At 35.8% G+C, this 13,186-nt stretch overlaps 1 protein-coding gene across 3 annotated transcripts; it reads left to right on the forward strand.

Annotated features, from left to right (window-relative positions):
* The first annotated feature begins 12,010 nt into the window (after nt 1–12,010).
* On the forward strand, nt 12,011–12,922 carry LOC109166172 (zinc finger protein 5-like). 3 transcript variants are annotated; one of them, XM_019315069.1, is made up of 2 exons: nt 12,011–12,491; nt 12,525–12,922. In XM_019315069.1, the coding sequence occupies exons 1-2, from the start codon at nt 12,066–12,068 to the stop codon at nt 12,762–12,764; spliced, it is 666 nt and encodes a 221-aa protein (XP_019170614.1). In that variant the 5' UTR covers nt 12,011–12,065; the 3' UTR covers nt 12,765–12,922. The 3 variants fall into 3 exon arrangements, with proteins under 3 accessions (XP_019170614.1, XP_019170613.1, XP_019170615.1); XM_019315068.1 differs by having other exon boundaries at nt 12,012–12,484; nt 12,515–12,922; XM_019315070.1 differs by having other exon boundaries at nt 12,012–12,484; nt 12,521–12,922.
* Nucleotides 12,923–13,186: the final 264 nt, after the last annotated feature.

The raw sequence follows: 13,186 nt of genomic DNA on the forward strand, positions 1-13,186 counted from the left end.
ATATACAACCTCCCACATAAAGGACTAATCGAATACCAATATACCACAAACCACTTTACATTTATTAAAGGTTCATGCATTTTTTTTTTTAAATCTCACCAAGAGTTTTATTTTATTTTATTTTAAAATCTGTGATACGTTGTGTATCAGTTTATACACTACTTCGAGCGAGTGCAGACTCCAAGAATGAAGAAAATGAGAATAGTGCAGGAAGAAAGATGAGAAGAGAAATAACAGAAGGTGGTAGAAGAGATAATTCTTATTCTGCCCATTGCTTTAGCCGGTAATAGCTTTTATACAAATATTCTACCAAAGACTACTGCATAAAATAAGGAAAAGATATGCATAAATAAGGTAAACCAATATTATGTAATTTTAGGAATAATTCTAATGCGTTTCTTATTTGTAAACAAAATTATTGTCCTTCCATTCATGACTCCGTTTCTTGACCCGGGTGGAATGTCGTAACCCATTTGTCATTAACTCATCCCGTGGCATATCCGTTGGTGTATCACTCCCCACTCCTTGAGAAGGCACCTTGTCCGCAAGGTGAATGGTTGGAAACTGTTGACGAATGCTGTCTAAATCTTCCCAAGTGGCATCTTCCAACAATCCATCACTCCAGTGAATCAAGCCTTGTTCTACTCTCTTGCCATTTACGAGCACCTGCCGAGTTTCGAGAAGTGCTATAGGAATGGACATTGGATGGTTGTCAATGGCATCCGCAGGTAGCGAACTAGGTGTATCACTCTCATCCCCCCGAAATGGCTTCAATGTTGAAACGTGAAAGACTGGGTGAATACGAGAGCTTGGGGGCAAATCAAGGCGATATGCTACTGCACCAATGCGCTCTAGAACTGTAAAAGGACCAAAATATTTTTTGGCAAGCTTGTTAGAGGATCTGTTTGCCAGTGTGGATTGTCGATAAGGTTGCAATTTGACCAACACCCGATCACCCACTACTAGCTCTAGTTCGCGGCGCTTCCGATTGGCTTTTTGCTCCATGCGGTGTTGCGCTCTCTGTATGTTTTCCTTCAAATTGCGAAGGAGTTCATCCCGACGTAAGAGGATGGAATCCACAGAGTCAACTATTGTTGAGTGCTTCACATAAGGAGGAATAGTGGGTGGAAGGCGACCATACAAAGCTTGAAATGGCGTCATTTGTATGCTGCTATGAAAATTAGTATTGTAACTAAACTCAGCCCAACACAAATACTCATGCCATGACTTGGGGTGATCTTGAGCAAAAGCACGCAAATACTGCTCTAAGCCACGATTAACAACCTCGGATTTGCCATCGGTCTGTGGATGATAAGCGCTACTATGCTTCAAAGTTGTTCCACTCAATTCAAATAACTTCTGCCAAAATTTACTCATGAACACCTTGTCTCTGTCAGAGATAATAGAACTAGGGAACCCATGTAACTTAACAACCATTGTTGTAAACAATTCAGCAGCCTTAGATGCATTAAAAGCTCCCAGCAGTGCACTAAAATGAGCGTACTTCGTTAAACGATCCACTACCACCATTACTACCGAAAATCCATGAGATAATGGCAAGGCTACAATGAAGTCCATTGTAATGTCATCCCATACTTGGGACGGTATAGGCAGGGGTTGGATGAGACCAGCTGGTGGTTGAGTTGACGATTTAATTTGCTGGCAAGTTAAACACTCAGACACAAACTTTTCAACATCCTTTCTCATTCCCTGCCAATAAAAACTAGTGGCAAGCCGAATCAATGTTCTTTTAACCCCTGCATGTCCGGCCATTGGAGTGGAGTGAAATTCCTTTAATAACGGCTCACGAAGTGCAGACTCTTTGGCAATGTAAAAACGATTTTTGTACAGTAAGAATCCATCATGCACAGAAAAATACAGAGATAATTTCTTATTATCCAACTTCAGGTGTAGAGCCACGAGTTCTGCCAACACACTATTTTCACTGCGTAAAATAGCCAAAAAATCTGAAGTGGGATAAGATGCAATCATTGACATCATGGATGGAGTGTTGTCACCTGAAGCAGCTTCATGTATACGTGATAAAGCGTCAGCCACCCGATTGGAACTACCAGGCTTGTATTCAATGCGAAAATGGTATCCCAACAATTTCCTAACATATATTTGTTGCTCTGGTGTTTGAACTACTTGCTGTAAGAGTTCTTTAATGCTGCGATGATCTGTACGGATGACAAAGAATCGGCCAAGTAAGTATTGTCGCCATTTTTGCACTGCCTCTACAATTGCATAGAGCTCTTTATGATATGTAGAAGCTGCAGACATGCGGGTACCTAGCTTCTTACTAAAAAAAGCGATGGGATAATCCTCTTGCATTAAAACAGCCCCTACCCCTACATTAGATGCATCTGTCTCGATGTTAAAAGGTAACTCAAAATTTGGTAAACGCAGAACCGGAGCTTGAGACATGGCATGTTTAAGAGCTTGGAAGGCTGACTCAGCTGCCTGGGACCAATAAAATCCATCTTTTTTGAGAAGTTCAGTTAATGGAGCTGTAATGGTCGCATATCCCCGTACAAACCGTCTATAATATCCCGTAAGGCCCAAAAACCCACGGAGTTGCTTCAAATTTGTGATTGCCGGCCAATTAAACATAGCTTCAACTTTCTTTGGGTCTGCATGAACTCCCTTGGCATCAACAATGTGACCTAAATATTCAATGGATGACTGGCAAAAATGACACTTTGAGAGTTTCACAAAAAATTGATTAGATTGCAGGCATTCCAGAATAAGTTGTAGATGAGAAACATGGTTGGACAAGGAAGCACTATAGATCAAAATGTCATCAAAGAATACTGCTACGAACTTACGCAAGTACGGTGCCAACATTTGGTTCATGGTTGCCTGGAATGTGGACGGGGCATTTGACATGCCGAATGGCATAACCAGGAACTCATAGTGACCTTCATGAGTTCGGAAGGCAGTCTTGTAAACATCTCTATCACGAACACGTATCTGATGATACCCTGCACGCAAGTCCAACTTAGAGAAAACCTTAGCTCCCCCCAATTCATCAAACAATTCATCAATAGTTGGAATTGGAAAGTGGTCCCGAACTGTCACTGCATTCAGAGCTCTATAATCAACACAAAATCTGTATGTTCCATCCTTCTTCCGAACCAACAACACTGGAGAAGAAAAAGGACTCTGGCTTGGTCGTATAATGCCTTGATCCAACATTTCTGCCACTAGTTTTTCAATTTCAGCCTTCTGAAAATGAGGATATCGGTATGGACGGACATTAACAGGTTTGGTACTTGGGAACAAATGAATTTGGTGCTCAAGTGACCGTCGAGGGGGTAATCCCGAGGGCGTGGAGAATACTGAAGAGTATTGTTGTAGAACACTTAAAATATCTGGGGGCACGGAATAATGAAATTCCAATTCAAAAGGTTCTTGATTATCAGATTCCTGCAATAAGTACAGTTCGTACATAGTATGGGTGTCATTAGTGGAGACCATAGCCTGCAGCTGATTATAAGATATCCGGGTAGGATGTAATTCATTATCACCCTTTAATGTCACCGTAACTCCATTCCAGCAGAACTCCATAGATGGTATAGAGAAATCTTGAGCCACAACACCCAAGCTTTGTAGCCATTGAACGCCTAAAACAATATTAGGCCCTTGAATGGGTAGTACATATAGATCCACTGTGAATTGAGACCCTTGCATGACTAGTCCAACTTGTTGGCACTTGCAATCACATACCAAAAAGTCACCATTCCCTACGAAAACTCGAAACGCCGGTGTTGGCATTATCGGCAACCGCAGCTTCTCCGCTATCTTGGGGTGGATTAAATTATGGGTACTCCCACTATCAATAAGGATATGCATATTTTTCGAATTAACCATTCCCCATAGCCGCAAAGACCGCAGACTACCAGGACCTGCTAGAGAATTTAAACTAGAAATGTCACCTGTGATCAAAGTATCATCCAACTCGGGCTCGATATGATCGTCTGGTGTCTCATCTATGGTATCATCCGCAGCTACCAGCAACATAAAGGATTTGTTTGGGCAGTTGTGGGATTGAGACCATTTTTGGTCACAATAATAACACAGGCCTTTTGCTCTCCTTTCCCTCATTTCAGCTGGAGAACGTCGAACGGGTTGACTTGGTGGCACCGGTAAGGGCAATGCTACTGACATAGGCAGACCATTGGGCTGGTTCCTGATTACTGGCAATTGTGATGGTGGCTGTTGAACCGACGGCTGCAATGTTTGTTTATTTGGCCAGCGTGAGGTAAAACGACTATTATCCCGGGCTTCAAAAGCACGAGCTAAGGAAAATGCTCCATTCAATGAACTCGGACGCGCTAGCAGAAGTTCACGTTGTAACATTGGCTTAAGGCCAGATATGAAAAAAGAAATCAGTAAAGATTCTGAAATACCCGTGACACGGTTCATCAACCTTTCGAACTCTGCCTGATACTCTGCTACAGAACCACGTTGGATGAGTTTAGATAGAGCTCCTTGGTGATCCTCAAACTGGGATGGTCCAAATCGTAGCTGTACTTGTTGGAGAAAATTTGACCATCCAGAAATTAGGCCATTATTTGACATATACTGGAACCATTCAGAAGCTATTCCATCCAAGTTGAAGGCAACAATCCGAAGCCGCTGGTCATCTGGAGTTCCTATGAAATCAAAGTACTGCCGAATGCGAAAAATCCAAGTGAATGGATCCGTTCCATCGAACCGTGGAATATCTAGTCGTAACGAACGGGGTATATCTGAGTCTCCTACACCCGTTTGGCGCGAAAAAGGGGTATTAACTGGTGGTGTTGGTAACAATCCAGAGGAATTCCCATCATGGCCTTCAACAGATTTTCCTTTGACATGAGATTGTAGTTGATTGATCTGTTGGTGTACTGTTTCAATCGCTAGTGCCTGTGAGTCATATTTTCCTTGTAAGGCTTGAATCTGAACGGTGAGGATATCAACTTGTTGCTTTACCGTTTGTTGGAGTGCAGCCAACAAAGCTTCATTAGCGGAGTTATCCTGGTTGGTAGACATGTATGGAACGTGAGAACGAATCAATGAAAGCACCAATTGATACGTTGTGTATCAGTTTACACTCTACTTCGAGCGAGTGCAGACTCCAAGAATGAAGAAAATGAGAATAGTGCAGGAAGAAAGATGAGAAGAGAAATAACAGAAGGTGGTAGAAGAGATAATTCTTATTCTGCCCATTGCTTTAGCCGGTAATAGCTTTTATACAAATATTCTACCAAAGACTACTGCATAAAATAAGGAAAAGATACGCATAAATAAGGTAAACCAATATTATGTAATTTTAGGAATGATTCTAATGTCTTTCTTATTTGTAAACAAAATTATTGTCCTTCCATTCATGACTCCGTTTCTTGACCCGGGTGGAACGTCGTAACCCATTTGTCATTAACTCATCCCGTGGCATATCCGTTGGTGTATCAATCTGCTTTTTTCTTTTTTGAATCATTAAAATCTACTTAATAATTAAATACAAAAATATAATTGATAAAGTATTATCATATCAAGAAATGAATTTTAAGAGATAATTTATTTATGTGGAGAATGTAGTATTACTCATCCATAAAACTTTTTTAAAAAATCTATTTATATTCATTGTGTTTCTCGTAAATTACTTGTTAATAAAATCATGAAACTCAAATCACATAATATATAGTCATATATCACATTTTTATCATAAAAAAAGGGCCTATATACAATAATTAATTAAAAAAATTAATACAATAATGACATATTAAAATGGTATGCACATTTTTATCAACTCAACCATGTCTTGAAACCCAAACATAATATAATCATAATGGTGACTAATTAGACATTATAAAAATATGGATTTTTTTTTCCTATGGTATCAATCCAACTATAATATCAAATGCAACCATATATATCATATTGAAACATATGGTTACATGTATACTATTTTTGGATAATGAGGAAAACTTACTATTCCTAACCTAAACACATGGTTATAAATATACTATATTTTTCTAATTGGGTAATAAGGGAAACTATTGAGTTCTACTACATGGACTCCCAAATTCTACTCCCTTATTTGTACTCCCTGAGGTGGCATATCAGGATTGGTTATTTTCAACATGTGGGTCCACAGAAAAGTGTCTACAACGAGAACATATGAGAGGGAATACAAATTGAGAATATAAAATGAGAGTACACCAAGTATTTTTCGAAACTATTAGCCACTTATGAATAATATGCATTATTGGGTAAACTCTATTTTTGTGTAATAGCTCGGTCGCAGACCACACAAGAGAAATAAGTTGGACTAAGAAGATCGGCATTGTGTAACAGGCTTGACCAAGAATGTACTGATAATAATCGAATTCTTGACCTTCAGGTACGAAAATCATATTCTACACACTTGACTACCTCTTTAGAAGCTACATGCATTATATTATTGATACCAATGCTGATGGTACATAATATAATAAAAAAAAATATAAATGATTATATTCTGTATTGTCAATGTAAATCAATATAGTAAAAATCATATAAAAATAAATATAAATTTCAAATATTCCATAATAAACTTGGTGGGAATGTGATGAAAAGAAATCAATCAAAAACAGACAAACATCCCACCCACCCACCCATCCACCACAACCCAATCTTCCTCAAGATTTGGCCTCAAAAAATTATATTCCGATCCACACATGTTAAGAAATTAAGACTGAGAGAAATGCTTGATGACAGCATGCCTAATTGGAATTCTTCTCCAAAAAGGAACAAAGCAATTGGAATAGGCCAAAAGCAAAGCAACAAATAAAATATAAAATAAAATAACAAAAAAAAAAAAAAAAAAAAAAAAGAAGCACACCCAGAGGGTGAGTTTAAATAAGAATAATCCTAGTAAAAAAAGTAAGAATTGAACACAGCCATTCATCAAAGTTGGGGTGAGATATGAGCTGTTAATTAAATATAGATCAACGGCTCCAATTAATGAAATTTTTTTTTTAAAAAAAAGTGCTTCCTGCCAACATACATGCAAATGATCAACGGTCTCAAACTAATGCACCTTAAGATATAAAACTATGCACCTTAAGTTATAAAATTACGCACCTTAATCTATAAAGTAATAAAACTACACACCTTTAAGTTTTAAACTAATGCATCTTAAACTAGAAAAGTGACGCACCATTATAAGCTTTATACATACGCAACTTAAACTATAAAACTACGCACCTTAACCTTTAAATTGATGCACCTTAAACTTTAAAAATACACAGTTTAAGCTATAAAATTATGCACCTTAACCTTAAAACTTAAGCACCTTAACTAGAAAGTGACGCACCTTACGTTTTAAACATACGCACCATAAGTTTTGAACTTATGCAAAATTATCATAACACCACTGCGATTTTTTTTGAAAATTTTCTTCAATTTGAACCGTTAATTTTCACTAAATCAAGGATTGAGATAAAACCCCATGCATCTTTCACATGCAGCCTATTATCGCACCTGATCCTTCATATATATATATATATATATATATATATATATATAAAGGAGTGGGAATTGAAAGATTTCTTTGGTGGACTTGTTCAACCAATTAGAGATGTTGTAAGGGACAATGGAATAACACATAATCTAATGGTTTCTTAAAATGTCTCTAAAGCTACAAATGTGGGGGCCAATCATTAACAACTGTCCAACACAATTCACAAATGCTTTGGTTGATGTCTTTAATAATATTATAATTATAATTATTAAATAATGACTTGATTCACTTTATTTTAATCTCTTTTTGGATGCATTTCAAAAAATGTGAATTGAATTTAAAAATTGCTTTATAGAATTTGGAATGTTTACTATTAGTTTATATGGTCTGTGGCAACTTGTTGAATTGAATTATTTATCATAATAATAAATTCAACAATTTATTTTAATTATATATTTGTGCTATCGTTACTAATTATATATAACTTTTAGCATAATGATGAATATTTTATCACGACAAATTGGTATCAAAGTATGTTGGGTGGCGCTTGGAGGTTTGAGTCCAGCATCGTATCATACTACCATCGATATGAGATGTTGACTATCATGCAAGTATAAGGAAATAAAAATTTGTCTTTGTTACTAGATATAACTTTTGGTGTAGTGTAAGAGATTGCTCCTAATAGAGTAGGGGTATTGTTAGGATTAAGCGTCTATCACTACTCCAAAAGTTATAGCTAGTATCAAAGACGAAACTTTATTTCCTTATAGTACACTTGTGTACCTGCCATTGTCACGTTTTGATAGTAAGATATTGGACTTGACATATTAAGCTGCAGCCCAACATGTATATTGCGTAATTTATGACTGACAAATGTTGGGAGGAGGATTGTTATGTCTGAACTCAAAATGTAGTATTGACTGCTACGTAAATATAATAAATTACACTTGCGTCTTTATATTTTTGAGATGACGGAAATTAAAGGAGTATATATATATATATATATATATATATATATATATATATATATAGATTTTGGTTTCTGTGAGGTCAGGTCTTCCCGTGCGGTCAGTGCGGCATACACCATTAGGTATGCATAAATACACCATACAGTGTTCGAAAATACACCAGAATGAAATGTCAAAAAATACACCACACAAAAAAAAGTACACCACATATAATGGTGTATTTAGAAACACTGTGTGGTGCATTTATGCATATCTAATGGTGTATGCCGCACTGACCGCACGGGAAGACCTGACCTCACAGGAACCTGACCCTATATATATATATATATATATATATATATATATATATATAATATAATATAAAATTTAGACTTGAGAACTTAAATAACAATATATCATTTGACAAACTTGATATGTACAATAAACATTTGGTTAATTAGTCTTTTGGAATAAAATATTAGGGTTTGCCTGCTCTAAGAAGATATGCAAGATCTCATTGAAGACCCTAATGGTTGGTATATATGCTTACATCACCGCCCACTTCTTTAATATTCCTTTGATTAGCAACTACCGTCGCTAAATGGTTATTTAATGTACCCAAAAACATGGTCAAGACACACCCATTATATTATATAAATAAAATATTTATATGTTTTTCCACACCTCAAATCTTCTTTAAGTATGTTAATATGGATAATCACAAGAACCTTCTTTGAAGTGCTGAGTTATCACAAATGTACAGTTCTTCATCTGTGTATGAACATGATTTAGCAACATGTAGCTTGATTGGACTAGGCACCCACAGATACTTCTACAAACACGGTGAATATATATATATATATATATATATATATATATATATATATATATATATATATATATATATACAGTTTAGTTTCAGTGCGGCCTCGCCTTAACATGCGATCAGTTCGGACGGACCAATAGTTATGCAAACATGCACCAATAGTTATGCAAACACGCACCAATAGTGGTAGGAAACACACAACAACAAAAAATATACCAATACACAAAAAACGCACCACACATCACCACATAGTGCTCGGAAACACACAATTAGGTGTGGGCATGTATGATGCATTTTTTGGATGTGGTGTGTGTTTTGTGGTGAATTTGTATATTTCATTGTTGTGCGTTTTTCTAACACTATTGGTGCATTTTTCTACACTATTAGTGCAGCCGCACCGTCTGCACGTTAAGGCGCGACCGCATTTGAGCTGATATATATATATATATATATATATATATATATATATATATATATATATATATATATATATGGTTTATCTTCGAGTGAAAACCTACTTTATTGTGTGAACCTCAGAATCTATACATACACTTAATGTTGTATTATATAACGGCTCAGAACACACACACACACACACACACACACATATATATGGGTTATCTTCGACTCTTCGAGTGAGAACCTACTTTATTGTGTGAATCTTAAAATCTGTACACACCCTTAATGTTGTATCATCTAATGGCTCAAAACACATTGTACAAGAGTATTTTAATTTTTATATTATTTTTTCCGTTTTAATTCTCGATAGAATTATTGCTGCGAGCCTACCAAATAATGAAATTTAAATTACTTCTTTATCCCCACATTATTTTTTATCCTACAAAATTAATTTTTTTTTTCTTCTTTTAATTCCATCTTTTCAACCAAATGCCCAGCAACTGCGTCAAACAAAGCATGAACTATACGACTGTTCATGAACAGTGTTGGTTACGTGGGTTGGAATTATAGAGTAAAATAATCATTAAAAAAAAGCATATAAGAACAGTGTTAGATTTGGTAGAAGCCATTCTCTTTCCAGGTGATTATTCTATACCCTATAACCTACTCCTCCTTTGACTTTTGTTGGTTACAGTTAATATAATAACCTATTTTCTCCACCTTAAGTATGGAATATTTGTTTTTCTAAGTGCCCAAGTGGGCAGTACATACAATTGCATGTTTTTCTAATGTTGTTTAAAGTTGTAGGGAGACTATCATTAATTTAATCAAATTAGAACTTTATTTCATATTTTAAGTGGTGGGAAAAAGGTTAATGGTGTATCTTACTATACTGATTTGGAGAAGATTTTGTATAAAATAATGTTTTGCATGAGACAGCTTCCCTAGTATGACTATTATTTCCCCCCTTTCCCTCTTTTAATTTGCTTATTTTGACCATTTTTACATGTAGACTGTTCATGATTGGTATTATTATTGTTTTTTTAAAACCCAATTTTTTGGGTTAGATTTTTTATTAAGAGTTGTACTTTAATTTTACTGGTGTAATTTGAGCTAAATTCAAATTAGTCTTATAGTGAAAAGGGTATCGCGTGCATGCCGTTATATGAAAAGAACTCAGTTTTGCTCATAAGTGTACAATTTGGTGGTGCATCTCGAAGCTAAATTGACTCGATTTACTTTTTCATGAGCCTGGGGCATAGAGTAATTAAGTCATAATGAACACGACTTGCTGATATTCAAACCCATGACCTTTGGTCTGACTTTGATACCAAATTGAAGCATGTGCTCCATTTCAACTAAAAGCCTAAGCTAATAGTTAGATTGCACATTAATGACTACATGCTCAATAATAAGGATACCGCGAGCGTGCCATAGTATGAAAAAAATCCAAATTGTTTTATATATATATATATATATATATATATATATATATATATATATATATATATATATATATATATATATATATATATATATAATCGCACTCAGGTGCGAATGCTTCGCCCAGGCGCGAAATAGGAATGAATTCTGTTTGTCCACGTGTCCAGATCTAATGGATGAGAAACACTGATTTTTTTAAAAAATGCAGTGACATTTTCGTAAATAATTGAACATCGAAGTGCAAGTAAAATGTATTATAGGTGCAAGTAAAAATTTACACTGAGCATCAATACTTAGTTGCACCTATAGTTCTAAGTAGTTGCACCTATAGTTCTAAGTAGTTGCACAAATAGTTATAAGTAGTTGCACCTAGGTGTATGAATGTTTGCGAGTGGTTTTCAGGGGTATTACTACCCGCAGAACTCAGATCAATGAATGTTAACAAGGCAAAATTACATGCACTTATAAGTGAAAGGAGGTGCACCTATAGTTATAAGTAGTTGCACCTATAGTTATAAATAGTTGCACATATAGTTATAAGCACACCCAGGTGCATGAATGTTTGCGGAAAGTGAATGCTAACAAGGCAAAATTACATGCACTTATAGGTGAAAGTACGTGCACTTGTAAGTGATTTTACTTGCACTTCGATGTTCAATTATTTACGAAAATGCCACCGCGTTTTTTTTTAAGTTATTAGATCTGGACACGTGTCGCGCGGTGATTCGTTCGCATTTCCCGCCTGAGCACTTATTCGCACATGAGTGCATCCCTATATATATATATATATATATATATATATATATATATATATATATATATATATATATATATTTTATAATATTTGGATGCAATGCATAGTCAAACCCCAATTTCCATATATTTACTATATAAGACAGAGAGCCACAACAACATTATACCATCCATTAAGGTTGTCGTTTCAAGCAAAAAACATAAAAACATGGCTAAAGATGTCTCCACTTCTCTTTCTTCTTCTCCATGCAACAACAATGGAGATCTCGCCGTCGACGAATCCATGCCGGCGGCGAAGAAGCTCAAACTCTTCGGCTTTGACCTCAAAACCAAGACAGACTACGTGTCTTCCAAGGAAGACCACGAGAGCGTGAACTCATCCTCGTCTTCCACCGTCGTTTCCTCCGCCTCCAGGGAGAAACCCGCCGCCGCACGCGGCGGCGCCGGCGCCGGCGAGAAGAAATTCGAGTGCCAGTATTGTTTCAAGGAGTTCGCGAACTCGCAGGCGCTGGGAGGGCACCAAAACGCGCACAAGAAGGAGAGGATGAGGAAGAAGAGGCTTCAGATTCAGGCCAGAAAAGCCAGTCTTAGCTGCTATTATCTTCAACAACACCCATTTCTTCACAATCATAATAATAATAATAATAATAATAATTCTCCTTCTTCTTCTTCTTCTTCATGGCTATTCGACCCTTCTTCTGCAAATCATTTCACCCCTTTTGAAGGCTCTCAGATCAGCTTCGGCTCCCAAGAACCCTTTCTCCCAGATTCATCCGCCATGTTCTTCACTCTTACAAGCAATAATACCAACCCCACATCTAGAAAGATTAGCAAGAATCATTCAAACAAAACCTGCAAATCTTTAGATCTTCAGCTAGGATTGAGCTTGCTGCATTCAACACACTAGCTATAGATATATATGTGTGTGTAATCATCTTTAATTTAATTAGCTTTTTTTTTTTTTTTTTTTTTTTTTTTTCCAGGAAATTTTTGTTTAAGTTATTGTCTTTCCAGATCTGATCTTCTGTATATGCTTAATATGGAAAAAGCTGTAAATTTCCATCTTGGGTTGTTGACATATTTGGCTATAAAAAATATAGTCTGAAAAAAAATATAAAAAAAGTTTTTACTCCTCTGTCCGAATTTATGTGTTGGATTTCAGTTAATAAGACTTGACAGAATTTATTTATAATTATTTGTCATAATATTAAGATTAGAATTAATATGTAAAATGTATATATTTAGAAATTATGTTAAAAATACTATTAAATATTAAATTTAAAGATTATAAAAATATACAAATGAAAATAAACAAAATAGAAAGAGTTG

This window comes from Ipomoea nil, unplaced genomic scaffold (genome assembly GCF_001879475.1).
Source record: "Ipomoea nil cultivar Tokyo-kokei standard unplaced genomic scaffold, Asagao_1.1 scaffold3087, whole genome shotgun sequence".
Lineage (NCBI taxonomy): Eukaryota > Viridiplantae > Streptophyta > Magnoliopsida > Solanales > Convolvulaceae > Ipomoea > Ipomoea nil.

Excerpts from the sequence above, each read along its gene's own strand:
- LOC109166172 (XM_019315068.1), top strand. The coding sequence starts at position 12,066 with ATGGCTAAAGATGTCTCCACTTCTCTTTCTTCTTCTCCATGCAACAAC. Across the intron at positions 12,485-12,514 it reads CAACACCCATTTCTTCACAA|TCCTTCTTCTTCTTCTTCTT; the intron begins TCATAATAATAA and ends TAATAATAATTC.